This window comes from Elephantulus edwardii, unplaced genomic scaffold, assembly GCF_000299155.1.
Source record: "Elephantulus edwardii isolate Elephantulus edwardi_28Jun2011 unplaced genomic scaffold, EleEdw1.0 scaffold00005, whole genome shotgun sequence".
Lineage (NCBI taxonomy): Eukaryota > Metazoa > Chordata > Mammalia > Macroscelidea > Macroscelididae > Elephantulus > Elephantulus edwardii.
The window spans coordinates 19,642,173-19,658,314 of NW_006399755.1; the positions used below are offsets into that span (position 1 = coordinate 19,642,173).

At 38.7% G+C, this 16,142-nt stretch overlaps 1 protein-coding gene across 1 annotated transcript in view; it reads left to right on the top strand.

The window, feature by feature from the left end:
• The window catches only part of FGGY (FGGY carbohydrate kinase domain containing), a 741,424-nt gene that overhangs the window by 263,274 nt on the left and 462,008 nt on the right, over positions 1-16,142 (top strand). Inside the window, exon 5 of the mRNA XM_006879829.1 lies at positions 7,053-7,168. Coding sequence (XP_006879891.1) covers positions 7,053-7,168 — 116 coding nt within the window. The remainder of the gene's footprint in view (positions 1-7,052; positions 7,169-16,142) is intronic.

A 16,142-nucleotide genomic window follows, 5' to 3' on the forward strand; every position in this document is an offset into this window, starting at 1 on the left:
CCCCCAGTTCACTTTTTTCTTTAGGAAAAAAGTTTCTTTCATTGTTATTCAGTCTTCCTCACCACCACAACTTTACTATGCAGCTCTTATTCTGGACTCTTGTCATTCTAATAATATTCAGTTACTTGCTATACATCAGAAAGCTGGACAATGACCAGAGATGATAGAAAGATAGTTGATACCTTTGAGCTGTGGTGCTGGAGAAGGGTATTAAATATACCATGGACTGCCAGGAGAACAAACAGGTTCATCCTCGAGAGAGTAAAAAAACCCAGGCTGACACTTGGAAGCAAGGATTCTGAAGGTTTGTTTGACATACTTTGGGCATATTGTAAGGAGGGACCATTTCTTGGAGAGGCACATCGTGCATGCTTGGGAGGATGGAGGGACAGCGCAAAAGAGGAAGACCCTCAGTGAGATGGATTGATTCAGTGAGTGGGGTAATGAAGGTAGGTGTGTCAGAGAAAATAAGATTGGCACAGGATAGAGCAGGTTTCAGGACTATTGTACATCGGGTCACTACTAGTCGTTTGTGACAGCACATAACAACAACAACAATGGCAGCACCCCAGGTCTTGAAGGAGCACACAATAGACTGTCAGGTCTTCCTTACCTGAGGTGAGTGTCTATCCTAAGAGGACATTACTCACTAAAACACGTCAGGGAATAACAAAGCTTTCGTCTTTGTAGATGCCTCCGAGTGATATAAGCCTTTTATTTTGGCCTTGCTTTTGCCAGCTAATAAAGTCCAATCCTTGTTCTCTCTTGGAGAGTTCCAGTCAACCTATGGTCTCAGATTCATACTCTAAACTTTGCCAGTTCTGCTGTCTTAATCATATATCATGTTACCTACTAGTTTGATTTAAAGTGATCTAAGAAAAGAGAGGTTCACAATCCTCACAGAGTATGGAGTTGCCAGAGTTATCTCCAGAGGTAAAAGTTACTACTGCCTTCTGGATTCGTTAATTCTTCACTCCCAGCATATCCTTTGGTCATTTGTTTTAACTTACAGTGGGAACTGAGCTATCCCTATTCTTGCCCTTATTGGGGTGGGCGGCGGGGAATGTACTTGGAGTGTTATATAGTGGAGTGGTTGGTTACTCCACTATTGCTTTATTATAAAACACAACCAAAACTCAGTAACTTTACACAGTAGTAGGTTAGCTTATAAGTGACTCATTTCAGGGATGTTCTGGTGAGTGTTCTTCTGGTCATAGATGGACTCATTCACTGGCTGTTGACCACTTGGTCTTTCTCTGACCTTGATGGGGCTCTTCTAGTCATTGCTTCACAAATTTTTATCTTCCTTTTGGGAATGTATGGTGTACTCTAGGCATGACCTTTTTATGTGTTACTATAAATAAAAGACAATAAAAAAGAACGCCTAGAGTGTCCTGACATGGCTCAGAACTGACAAGAAATCACATTAGACTTCAGATTATTATAAAATCTAGTTCCGTATATCTAGAGTGGAAGTCAGATTCTCAGCAGAGGATGAACTGGAATGAACCAGATTTAAATCCTGTTTTCACCTCATATATTTGGACTGATTTGGGCTCTCCAAGTTTAGAAAGGACACTCTATCTATAGTATAAGAGAAGAAAGGTTCAGTACTACAAAATTAAATGGCCAAGAATTCACACCAGGAACTCTACCTACCACATCTGTTAAGGTCTACAGTTCAATATTTCCAACTTACATAGTCTATCAAAGCAGAGAGTCATGAGTTCAGTTGCTGGCAATTAGAGAACTTTTTCAAGAGTGAGTGGTATTGGAACCAGACCATAAAAAGTCAGAATTTGCCCGGCATAGATAGAAGGAACACTCATCAGTTAAGACAGATCAGCATTTCAAGTAAAAACACCAGAGTCTGAAAATGATTGTAACATTTAGGAACTGAGGAATTGGAGCTCTGTTGGTCTAGTGGTAGGGAGCTGTTAAGCCACCCCGAAGGCCTGCAGTTCAAATCCATCAGCTGCTCCATAGAAAAAAAGGTGAGCAGTCTCCTCCTCTGCAGTTTACTGCCTCTGAAAACTAGCAAGAGGGACATTGTGGGTCAGTTCCGACTTGATAGTAACAACAAAAACAGTCTGTGTGGTTTTATTGTTGATTTTATTATAAAGGAAAAAATTCAGTCACACTGTGTTTTGTTCTGGAGTGGGGGGGGGGAGTACAATGAGATACCAAAACTTCTAAGAAGTAGAATTTCAGATGCTTTCCCAGGAGCGCTGGTACAGTAGCACGGCTGACCAGAAAGCCATGCGTCTCTGGTGGCTCAGACCCACCAACTGTTCTGTGTGAGAAAGGTGGACACTCTGCTTTCATGTCAGTAACCCACTGAAAGGTCAACTTTTGAGTCAGTATCTACTTGCTAGTAGATACAACTGCCAGACAGTAGGGCTAGATAAGCAGAGTGCTTCAAGGAGTTAGCAACTATATACTCTTCAGAATATGCCACATAGGTGATTGTCTAAGAATAGCCAAAAAATAAAAATTCTCTTGCCTAAATAATATGAACAATGTGAACAATTGAACAATATGAACACTTTTATTCAGTTTCCTTTGCCACAGGACAGTCCTTCAGTATATCAGCCACTTAATGCAACTCATCATGCTCTATCATCTATGACACACATCTGGGAAAAATAATTAGTAATAATGACACTCTTTTAGTTAAAAAATACTGCACAACACCATTGTTGTAAAATAGCACTGGCTTGGGGAATTTGAGGAAGAAGGGAAAAAGAGTGGATAGACTAAGAAAATTGCACTGGAACAGATGAGAGTAAAAATGGTCCAAAAGGAGTATATGATTAGCTATTATGTGTATGACAATAATCTGGAACAAGAGGTGCATTGCAAAGTGGACTGGGAGAGGCGGCGGGGGGGAAGGGAAAAATGTGTAATAATAAAGGAATGAATTTTTTTTAAAAAAGTTTGTGTCCTAAAATAAAATATCAAGCCCTGCAAAATAGCAACTCCATAATGTAGCACAGATTGATATTTTCTTTCTTCCCTTCCATTTTTCCTATATTATGTCAAGGTTTTTGTTTTGTTTTGTTTGTTTTTTTATATTTTCTTAGATTAGCATTTATTCATTTTTGTACACTTTCCTCCCTGCGCACTCTACGCACCCCCATCAGTTCAGTTCTCTCTTTGAAAAGTTAAAAAAAAAATTATTGTTATACAATCCCCCCACCCCAGTCCCCACTACTGTGTGGCTTTCATTCTGGATTCTTAGCATGACAATAATACTTAATAATATATTCTTCCTAATCAGGTCTCTCTCTCTGTTTCAATGCAATATACATTATTTATCCCTGTTAAGTTATGATTTCTCATGTGCTTCCTTTATTGTTCAGTTATCAGCTTCTCTTAGAGTAGAGGCCTAGATCTTTTGTGTTTCATAGGTTCTCCAGGACCTCACATAGTGCCAGTATCATAGATTTTAGGTCCTCGTGAGTCCACTCTGATGCATAGAAATCCTCTATGAATGAAACTCATCCTCCGTTTCCACTGTGCTACAGCCCATTGTTGCAGTCCCTGTGTCAGCCTACTCATTGAGGATCTCCCTGAGCCACATAGACCCTCCACCTTTCCAAGTGCCTCCGGACAATAAGCCCAAAGTATGTTAAATGAAGTCTCACAATCTTTGCTTCTAGGGAGTATTCTGTCTGTACTTCTTCCAACATAGTTTTGTTGATCTTTTGCCAGTCCATGGGATGTCCAATACTCTTGTTAATAATCACATAACAAGAAATTGCCCATCCCTCTGATCTTGAGAAGGTGGTGAATTTGAATCATGTGTCTTTGCAATTGCAGTGCAGATTCTTAGAAGAACCTTGCCAAAACCCAAATTCAAAACTATCAGTGTTTTGCTTCACATGTACATAAAGCAGACAATAGCTAAATTTTATGTATCGAGAAAGTGGGCAGTGAGTAAACTAATCAGCCCATGTGAATGGTTAAATGAAATGTGCCTAGAGATTTGACCCTGTAAAATTGATTTTGATTTACCTTTAAAACTGTGTTTGTTCCCCATGTGTATAATTTACCTGTGATGAGATAAACTACATCATCCTTTAATGCTTATTAATGGTTATGACTTGCCCTGTCTTGATCTTCAACCACTTATTGGTGATCAAGTAAAGAGTAAGGCTGGTTTTGGTTTAAGAGAGTTCTTGGCTTGGCAGAAGAGAAGGGGAAGTAAAGAGACTAAAACAATTATTACGCTAAGAGTTCTGATAGGTATATGTCCATATTGGAAGTTGGAATAGAGGCTCTGGATTAAAAGTGCTCCCCTCACCTCAGATTCCTGAAGGGAAATGATCTGAGCTGAGTCATAAGACTGTTTGGGAGTTTGACAATAATAGGAAAATAACATTCTAAGGAGAACAAAGCCAAGGGTGAAAAGCACTTGGGAGATGAGAAATAAAGTCCCACTGTGGGAAACTTGAAGGTAGTAGAGGCCAATTTTTAAAAGCTTTAGCCTTTTGCTGATGTTGATATGATCAGACTTTTTGTCAAGTTTGCTCTGGACATAATATAGAAAATAGATTGGTAAGCAATTGGACTATGAGGAAATACATTTTTTAAAAACCCAATTAATTACACAGAATGATCAAGACTGAAAAAAGCTGTCCTGTGCTCTTGGAGCTGAAGGAGGGATCAATTACCTAACAGAACTGGGGTCTCAGCTTGGGCTGAAGGATAAGTTTGCATTTTCACCACTGAAGATGCTGTGAAGAATTTTCCAAACATATCAGAGTAGGATCAAAGCAAAGAACTAAGAAAGGAAATGTATTTTGGGGGTTTTCCTATAGAACTGCCCAAGTTTACTACTGGGATGTACAATATTTTTGTTGTTATTAATGTCCAGTCATTAGTTATTATTATTGCGTCTTGACTACATGGTCAATCACTCTTAGGCTGCAAAAGTTGGTGGTGGTGGTTATTAAGTCAAGTCACCTGTGACTCATAGCAACCCTATGCACAGCAGCTCTGAACCCTGCCATCTCTTGAGCCAATTTCATTGTCTCTGACACACTTACCTCCATTACCCCAGTCACTGTATCAATCCATCTCATCCAGGGTCTTTCTCTCTTGCACTGTCCATACATCCTCCCAAGCGTGACGTCACTCTCCAAGGAGTGGTCCCTCCTGGCAATGTGCCCAAAGTATGTGAGATGTAGTCTCAAAATCCTTGCCTTCAAGGGGAAAACAAAAGTTGGTAGAATCTTCAATTTTTTAATCCTTTATGTGCACCAACCTATATTGGTGTGTATATTTGAATAACCATTGTGTTAGGCAGATTTCCTTGTATGCATTTGGATAGTATACTGTCACTCACAGCATTATAAACTTTCAGATTCTCTTTTTTTACTGTCAAACCATCCTCCTTCAATTTGTCATTTCTAGAATGATATATTATGTGACTATCTGATTAAACATTACTAATACCAACCTATTTACATCTTACGTGCTTAGGATGTCAATCTTTATGTGTTCCATTTTATTTCTGACAGCTTCTAATTTTCCTAGAATCATATACATTCCATATTCCAGTTATTAATGGGTGGTTGGTGCTGTTTCTCTTCATTTTGCATCTTGGTCCATCAGCAGAAGATTATCCTTCATTGGATGAAAGCTTTGCTCCATCCCAGCCATTAAGGTGGATTCTATTGTGTAGAAGCAGCTGTTCCCTAGCCACATTTTAAACTCCTTCCAACCTAAAGGGCTCATCTTCTGGCACAATATCCAGCAATGTTCTTCCATTCTTCACCGTGTTTTCTAAGGCCTGTTGTTTCAAAAGTGGATGGCCCGTACTGCTTCTTAGTGCATTTTAGTCGGGAAGTTCCACTGAAACCCATGTACAATGGGTGACCGTGCTGCTATTTGACGTATTAGTGGCATAGCTTTAAACATCACAGCATCACACAAGTTAACATAGTACTACAAGCTGACAAATGACAGGGAATGTACAATACTGAGAGTAAATAGATTAAAATGAAGCTGGAGTGTAAACCATCTTCTAGCATTCCCCTTTTCCTCCTAATAAATATTACATTAGACTAGATTGGGCATATAATTTATTTTCTATGCCAGACATTGTAAAACATTTTAAGAAAATTTTGAAAAAAATTAAAAACAATGAAAGTCATAATAAACCCATGATCTATTGCCAACAATCACTAATCAATGATCAGTTCTACCCCATTAACCATCTCACTGATTTCACTCATGTTATTTTGAAGTAAATCCTTGATACCAAATACTTATGTACAGTAACATTTTTGTACATATCTTTAAATGATAAGGAACATTTTTTTTAATTTAGGTTGTTTATTTTTCATTTCAATGAACATCTACAGAGATTTTGGAATTCCATTCATTCATTGTTGCACCCTTCTCCCCTCACAAACCCCTCCTCCCTTCCCCCCCTCCCCCCGTTTGCTCCTCTCCTTGAAACCTTGAAAAGGAAAAGAAAACCTCCCTCATTGGTACACAATCCCCCCCCGCGCCTCCCCAAACCCCACCCCCTACCCCCAAATATAATCCACTCTGCAACCCTCATTGCATACTCCTACGATAAAAATAATGCCCTAAAATATAATACTTTTAGACTATTCTCTCCCCCATAGACTTCAATGCTGTATGAAATATGTTTACGGCATTGAAGTCTATGTTTACAGAACATTTTTTTGAATATTGACAATGATCAACATTATGCCTGAAAATTATTAATAGTATTGTTATCAATTGGCTAGTTGGTGTTATTATTTCTGATTATCTATGTCATGTAAATAAATGTAGATATAAATGCAAATATTCCTATATGCAATTTTTTTTTATCAGGATCAAATAAAAAGTTGGGAACTGTTTTGGAAGTGACAAAATCGTTAACAGCAAATATAAATGCAAACTTATTAACCAGAACAGACAGACTTACTTATCTCATTTTCTTTCCTCAATGCTCCTATAGATGTATGGGAAGTTACTGGCAAAGCATCAAGGAGCTTAATTTTGGTTCTACTTTTCCCCCATCCTCTTAGGTCTCTCTGTTCTCTGGTGTGCAAATGGACATACTCAGCAGAGAAAGGCTGGGATGACAGCTTCTGGAAGATGATTGGTTTGGAAGACTTTGTTGCTGATAATTACATCAAAATAGGTAAATGAGCAAAAAAATCTGTATAATGACTATGTGTGTCTTCCATGTGCTTTGTTTTGCTATTACATGAATTAAAATCTAGGAAGATGGCTTAACCTTTCTGTAGGAAAATTTAAACTGTAGGCTATATACGTACATCACTGAAGGTGATAAGGATGGTACAGAATAGAACAGGGTACGCATCTGTTGTTCATAGGGTGTCTATGGATTGTGGTTGACTTGATGATACTTAACAACAGCAGCAAGGCTGTTTATCTTAGTATACCCTTGTCTTAGAGCTTATACAAACATAGTGGTGATACATACTTTAGGAATTGCTTTGTAATATGTTGTTGTTAGTTGTCAGGCTTCCAAGCCTATAATTTTTATACAATAATACTATTATCTTTCTTTCGTGCAGTGGCTGATGGGTTTGACCCATCAACCTTTTGATGAGCAGCCAAGCACTTACACATTGCACCACCAAGGCTCCTTAAGATCTTACTGGCCTAAGGCAACTAATATTCATCATGCACCTGTAACAGACAATTAATACATTCTAGTCCTTATTTCTATGCTCCAAGCACACTTCTATGTGCTTTCATGTACCACCAGCCTGACGTAATGTTATCCTGTTTTTAAGTTAGAATCTAAAGAGATAAGTAATGTTCTGTAACCAACATGAACCAACATTCTCAAAACCAATGAATGGTAAGCCAATACGACAACTCTCACATTGAACTTGTCTAAAACAAACTGTGTCTTGGCTGGAGCACAAATTTTAATTTTATTTACTTAATGTTTAAGTGAATTTTAGCTTTTATGTCTTCCCCAAAGTTAGATGTTTCTGAGTATTCACATGCTGTTTGGCTAAGGATAGAGCAGGTTTCAGAACTACTATGCCTAGTGGCGCTGTGAGTTGTAAAACATGGCATATAGTAGTTACTTGCTTATATGTTTTCTTCCCACACTAGACTCTGGGCTCCTGACATCAGGATTTTCACTTAATTCTTTTTCTATCCCCTGTTCTAGTACAGGGCCTAGTATACTTTAGTAGCCAGCTGACTATTTCTTTCATTAAAAGGTTTAAGGTTTAGAAAGTGAACAAATAAATGATTAGTTCGTATGAGATGCCAACTTTTTTGTGTGTGTGTGAAAGTTATAATTGTGTTGACTTAACACTGGAAGCATCTTTGTAACTTGGGTCTAACATTTCTCTTTTTCTGATTATTTGAGTAATTCTGTGCTCTTTCCCTTATGCACATACATTAGATTCATGTTAATTAGAATATTCACTCTACTAATAGAGCAATACCTACAGGAAATATTCATTAAAAGTCCATAATGTTAATCTAGCAGAAAATTTCCAGAGTAACTTTATTAGATTTTTGCCTGTTAAGTTAATGGGTTTTTAATGGATGTCCTAGGGAGACATATCATTAACTAGAATATTGCCGTACATGAATTAAAACTTACCCATTCATCAGAATTAATTGTATAATGTTTCCTTTGATTTTTATTTCTGGTGACCTGAGCTTGTAGTTCCTTCTCTACCAAAATTAGAAGACACTTAAGGAGAGGTTAACTTTCAGTTGTGACTTTCTGAAAATACCCTGGAAGTTACCTCCACACATACTTTCACAGTTCTTGGAATTCTGAAACATGAATGTCAGAAGCCTCATATGGAGTGTTAAACATCTCCAGTGGACTCACTGTCTGTCAAGACGTGAGCATTAATACAATTGCTATAATTTGCTCCATGTGGAGCTTTTAGCCAAGTCTTTACCAGCCTTCGTGGGCTCATGCAGTAAATAAAGTCTTTCCCCGAGAACTGAACACCTCAGCAACCAATGGTCTTATGGAGCAATATTTTTGAAATAAATTATTTATGAACTGTAAGTTAAGGATCAAATACAATATTTATACAGTGCACTTCAAGGGCAGGGGAAATTTATCATATTTTAAGTAACTATATTCAAGTTTCAAAGCTAAAATGCTACTACCCAATCAATTATTTCTTTCAAGGTGGTATTTGACTGGTTTGGAAACATTAAGCCAAGTTTAAAGAAATGAATAGTTTTGTGACTCATAAGACTAGTTGAAATTTCTTTATGATTGATTTCATGTTTGGGATTGATGGAGGAAGCCCAACCCCAGGCTTTTGTCTATCTTTTTATATAATCATCATAGTTCAAGAAAATGTTCTGTGTCAATACATTTTGACCTTCAATTTCGCATGACTCATTCCCAGGTTACCTACCTAACCCTAAACATTTATCAAAAATAAACAGGAAAGAAGAGCTCAGCAGGGATCAAAGACCCCAGGGAGAGAAGCAGCACCCCACCTGCTTCAGTTGGTTCTCCAGGCTTTCTGTCCGCATCTCCCAGCTGCCTTTTTTGCTTCCTGGGAAAAGTGCTTCACTGTATTATTGAGATAGGCTACTCTGAAAATTGATGTGCACAGCTTGGTTGAATTATGGTCTGATTACTTGTATTACAGAAAAAGCTTTGTTACAGAAAAAAGATTCAACATGTTAGCTTATTGATCATTCATTAGTCAATCATTCATTACCAGAGATGCCAGGCAAAAAGCAAGCTTGCAGTTCAAGTTGGAAGAATTACTATGTGTTAAAGGAACAGTGGAAAATGAAGATAAAGTAGATGTGAAAGAAGACAGTTCCTTGAAGGCAGGACTGCTTATTATATCTAGTTTTCTGTCCTCCCTGTGAGATTGTATTTTAGACATCTGGCACTTTCGGCACAGGTACTGGCACTAATGGACTCTGATGAAGTATTGGGTGAATGAGTAAATGTTAAATATGAATAAGATTTCATAAATAAACTGGTTGGCTTTGTTTTTACTTCAAATGTGTCTGACACTCAGTGGGGGTCTCCATAAATTCATTTAATCAAATGACAATTCTAGGTGACTGGAAAACAATGGTTTTATTTCATTAATTTAGTGTCTTGAATGTGTTTGTTCAGTGGAAGACTTACTCCAACCTGAATGACAGCTCAAATCTCTGAGAGACTTTTCTGGGAAAGGAAATATTTTCGTGTTTCACAGGGGGAAAAAATTAGCAAGGCTAAGACTTTTACTTTTTTAGAGAATAAAAGAAGCTTTTAAACGGCATTTACATTTGTTTTGTAGTTTAATATTATAGGCAAACAGTCTTGACTGATTGACATCTGTATTGACGGGAGTATCTCAATGGTATAACAGTTCATGCACTGATGTGCTAACTGAAAATTTGGAAGTTTGAGTTTACCTTGAGGTGCTTTGAAATGAAGACCTGGTGATCTATTTTCAGAAGATGAACCATTGAAAAGCCTATGGAGCACAGTTCTACTGTGACACAACTGGTTACCATGCCATGATTTGGAACTGACTTGACTGTAACTGATGTTTAGGTTTTATGTTTTGTTTTATTTTTTATGAGTTTTTTGTTTGGGGTTGTGTGTGTATGTCTGTATGAGTGGGGTGTAGGAACCCATGAAAATTTGCTTTTCTAGACATCGCATTGGAGTTCTGGAGGCAAATAGCTGCATTGCAATCCTGAAAGCACGTGGTTCGAGGCCCCAGCTGCTCCATGAGATAAGGATGGCCATTCTCTTTCCGTGCTATTTATTTACGCTGTAAACGCACCAGAGGGTCAGTTATGAGTTGGTTCCAATTCTACAGTATAAAACAACAAGAAGACATTGTGTTAGCTCCCCGTGTGAGCAGGCATAGTCTCCAGCATCCGTACAACAAAACAAAACATGGCCAAATTTTATGGCATTCTTATAGTAATTTCTTTGTTTGAGCCCATTGTCATTGTCACTATGACATTTTATCCCATTTTTCCTTTTTTTTTTTACTAACATTCTTTATCAAACACGGTGACCTTTTCCAGGGTTTGGTTGCTTTTGTTAACATTTTTGAAGTATGTGAGATGAAGTATTGCCATCCTCTCTTCCAAGGTACATGCTGACTAGTATTCTCATAAGACAGATTTCTTTGCTCTTCTAGCTGCCCATGCTTCATTAATACCATCATTTCAAGTCACTAGTTATTTTTTAGTGTAATTTATTCATTGTTCAGGTTTCATGTGCCTATGAAACAAGTGAAGGTACCATGGCTTGGGTTAGGCACAGCTTAGTTAACTTGTCGTGTACTGTTGATTCAGAACCGACCAACAGCTGACCCTACAGTGGGTTTTCAGAGACTATTAATCACACAGGAGGATATTGCCTATCCTTATCCGACAGAGCCGCTGGTGGATTTGAACCACATGCCTTTGGATTGCAGCCCAGCTTCTTGCCACTAGGCCAACCAGTGCTCCTACAGCTTAGCCTTAAGTATTGCTCTTAGTCAATGACAGGTTTATGTTTCTTTCTTGAACTTAGCTGCAGCTTGCATCTTAGTATCAGATAAGATAGATACTGCTGTTTCAAATAATTAGTATTCAAATTTCTGAAAAAAATCTTTGTGCGTAATATCAGCATCTTCTCATCTATATGGGGTCATCTCCTGCATGCTGAGGGAGGCCATTCGTATGGGTGCTCTGGACCTGAGTTTGTCCTTGTCTTTACCCCGAGTCTTTGATCTTTACCCCATCTTATCAGCCTCTTCCCTTTTATCCTTCTTCATATCCAACTTCGTAGTCAGGGCAAACATTTTTCCACTGAGTATTGCACTGCCTTATTTTATTTTAACATCAAACAGAAACAGAAGTGACTAATGCTGGTGGTAATATCAATAAAGGCTTTTCAGAGGTGACATTTGAGGTATGTCTTAAAATAGAGGTAGTAATTTACGAGGCAAAAATGGAAAAAAATATCACTAAAGCAGAAGAATTAGCACCAGCAAAGAAATGAGAGCAGGAAAGTATGTGGGGTGGCAAAGATTGAATGATGTGGCTGGGGCTTAGTGAACAGTGGGTAGAGTGAGATCAGTGGTACAGGACAAAATAGGAGATGGACTGAGTTTCATTGCCTGTAGAACTTAAATCCTTCCTTGCAGGGTAGACCACTGATAAGAGACTCGGAATAATCAGATTTGCCTCATTCCTCTCCAGAGATGGTTATAATTATTTCTTCCAAGGCTTTAAGTAAAACTGAGGGATGTTACATTGTGGGAATTGCAATTAATGTCTCAAAAAAATATGTATGAAATGGTGAGTGGAAATCAAATTTGCTCTGCAAGCTTTCAGCCAAAATATTTATGAATTGTTGAATAGAAAACTGATCCACTACGTAAACAACCACCCAGTTCACAATAAAAACATTAATAAAAGTAAATTCAAGGGAACTAGGAGCCAATTTAGAAGCTGTGTAACTCCTATGTGGACACACACTTATGTACATGTGGGACAAATTAATTTCTTTATCCTAATCCATAAAGCACCTATCACCTAGCATTTTTTCTGTAAAGCTTTGTTGTAAATCTAGAATGACATATCAGATTTTACAGGACTATGTGCTTTATGAGCCCTCTAGATACGTTAACCATAGTTTGCTTTAGTTTGTTTATTTATTTTTTAAATGGCACATTGACAATGTTTACTCCCTTAGTTCTCTGTTTCTTGCCTATTGTTTGGACCTGAAGGATGTAACTCTCTTCATAGCCCCTCCGCACACTCCTGGTATTCCCTGAAGTACTGTTTCAGCGCTAGCTCTTCCAGGAATAGCCCTGCAGAATCATAAGAGTGAAGGAGCAGGGATGACCACATCATGCTACGGGGTAATGGCTTTCGGATGTTTTGCTGTATGTAAGTCTTCATGGAATGGCTCCTTTTTCAGTGTGGCATGAGGAAGATGATTGGAAGCTCCCAGAAAATTAGTCACACCCCCCTATTTCTTTTCCTCCTGCTTGAGACTCCGTGAATATACTAAAGTTGAAAGTCATCTTCCTCTCACTCGTTCATTTTTTAGATGAACAACTGGTGAACACAAAGATGAAGTGAAATTCTTAGTTCTTGCAGCATATCACGGACAGACTTTAGGCACACAATCAGAACTACTGGCCCACAGTTCTTTGATACTTCTACTACTCCAAGTTGCTTCTCTTACTGGAGCTATTTTTATATAAGTTTGGGCCATAGATATTTTGGATACTCTCATCTGACACAATCTTTACTTGTTGAAACTGAGGAGGACATGAGGCGTTTGCTGCAGAAGGTTTGCAATGTGAATTGAAGCTCAACCAAGAACACAAAGATTCTCATCAATTGGCATCTTTGTGATAGAAAAGAGACTGAGGTTCTTAATAACTTCAGCCTGCTTGATTCTACAATCAGCACTCTTGACACAAGAAATCATGAAATCAAAAGATGATTTGCATTGGGAAAGTCTACTGTCAGAGGCCGCTCTAGTCTATTGAAGAGCAACCATGTCGGTCTGGAGACCAAGATACATCTTATCCAGGCCATGTTGTTGTTGTTATGTGCCCTCGAGTCGCTTGTGACGCATAGCAACCCTATGTACAACAGCCCTAAACCCTGCTCTGTCCTGTGCCAATCACACCGTCTCTGATACACCCATCCTGATTACCCCAGTCACTGAATCAATCCACCTCATAAAGGGCCTTCCCATCCTGCACTGTCCCTCCACCCTACCAAGCATGATGTCCCTCTCCAAGGACCAGTCCCTCCTTACAACATGTCCAAAGTATGTTAGATGGAGCCTCAGAATCCTTGCCTCCAAGGAGCCACCCGGTTTGACCCTTTCCAGGATGAATCTGTTTGTTCTCCTGGCAGTCCACAGTATATTCAGCACTTTTTTCTAACACCACAGCTCAAAGACATTGATATTTCCTCCATCGTCCTTAGTTATTGTCCAGATCTCTGATGCATCACAAGTAATTGCATAGACTATGGCCTCCAAAGTACTGAAGAGCAATGGTGTCTCTCTGGAGATTAAGGTGCATCTGATACAGTGCGCCTGATCACTTGTTATGCATCAGAGTGTTGGACAATGACTAAGGAGGATAGAAGGAGAGGGTGTTCTCTGGAGGCAAGGATTTTGAAGCTCTGTCTCACATACTTTAGGTATGGGGTCAACTTAGAGAAGGATTTGATGCTTGAAAGTGTGGAGGGACAGTTCAGGAGAGGAAGACCCAGAATGAAATAGACTGACTCAGTGACTGGAGAAATGGGATTAAGTCTGTTGGAGACATTGAGATTGGCTCAGGATTCAGAGCAGATGTACATAGGGTTGCTATGAGTCGAGGTGACTCAATTGCATATAACAACAACAACATCATTTGAAAAGGACTAACCCCTAGGCAAGGGATCTCTGTTGGCCTTCGGGTAAGGAGAGGAACTGTCAACCCGAAGGCACATCATTCAAATCCACCAGCTGCTCCGATGGAGAAAGATGGGCAGTCTCCTATGTGATCAACTGCTGAGGAAAACCTGCTGGGGGATGTACTTTGTGATTAGTTCTTTACACCATTCTCCTGAATTTGTAGAATGCCATTTTGTGAACTCTGGAGTTTAAAAAGCTCTTTTCCATACAGTCTGTAATATGACTAGTCCTATTTCTGCTTCTCAATCACAGTCATGTTTCTATTTTATCACTTTGAGAGGTGATTCTGATTGAAATTACTTGTTTTTCTAACTTTTTCAAACCCACCTTGGTGTTAATCTTTAACATTGTCCTATGTGCAGAATATATGTTGTGTACTGAGGGAGCACTGGTAGCCTAGTGGCAAGAAGCTGTGCTGTAATCTCAAAGGCTCGCAGTTTGAATCCACTAGCTGCTCTGCGAGAGAAGGATGAACAATCTCTTCCCGTGCAATTAACTGCCTCTGGAAACCCCACTGGAGCGTTGACTGTGGTCTCCTACATACAGTCATAATTAGGAAAATCAGTATCTAGTGTCCTTGCAGTGATTTATAACATTGAAAGTTTATTTTTTAACATACAATCACATTGATGTGTCTTTTCAAATGTGTAAAGTAGGTTTCATTTGTTTTACATTTAGGGAAACAAGAAGTCCCAGGCTTTATAGTCGTAAACTTGGGAGCAAATCCTAGATTCAACATATATCAGCTGTATGTTGTTGTTATGGACTGTCTAGGTAACTCTGATTTGTGGTGATCATAGGTACAATCCTGTGCCACATTCCATCATACTTATGCCCAATTTTGCAGTCAGTGTGTCAGTCTACTTTGTTGAAGATCTCCCTCTCCTTCTCTGAACCTCTGTCTCTCCAAGTATAATATCCCCTTCCAAGATCTGGCTCATATTGGTGCAATACCTAAAGTGAGTAACATTCTACTTTCTGCTCGGTCACATTTTTGGTGAATGGGAGTAAATAAGGATCTCTTTTAGTCAATTAGCCAGGTAGCTTTCCTCCAGATTTCTTTGCACAACCTGGTGGGCACATCCAGGGCTACATTTATTTGTTGAAATAATGTCAGTTGTTATGCTATCAAGTCCTGGGGCCTTGTGTTTTTTGTCAGCTCCCAAAGTTCAGCTTGAATTTCCTCCTTCATCACCATTGCTTCTTGATCATGTGCTGTTTCGTTAAATCTTCTGTGTCAGCCAATTCTTTTTGGTACAGTGACTGTGTACTTCTTCCATCTTCTTTTGGTAAGACTCAATCATTCAGTAGTCTGCCCATAGCATCTTAAAGTAGTGCAACTTGAGACTTGAATTTTTTTCTTCAGTTTCTTTACCTTAAGAAATGTCAAGCTAGTTTTTACTTTTTTATTTTATAACTCCATCTCTTTGCACACTTAATTAACGTCTTTTGCTTTGCCTTTCTGAGCTGCCTTTCTTCCCTTTGCTTTGGCTTCTCAGAGTGCTAGTGCAATATTCCAAGTGTCTTTGGACATCCATCTCAGTCTGTTCTTCTTCCTCTGTCTTAGTGATGATCTTTTGCATTCTTCATGGATGGTATTCTTGATGTTATCCCACAGCTTATCTGGTCTTTGTTTACTTGTGTTTAAGGCCCCAAACCTGTTTTTGAAACATTTTTTAAATGAAGGTGGGAGTTTTCTCATATA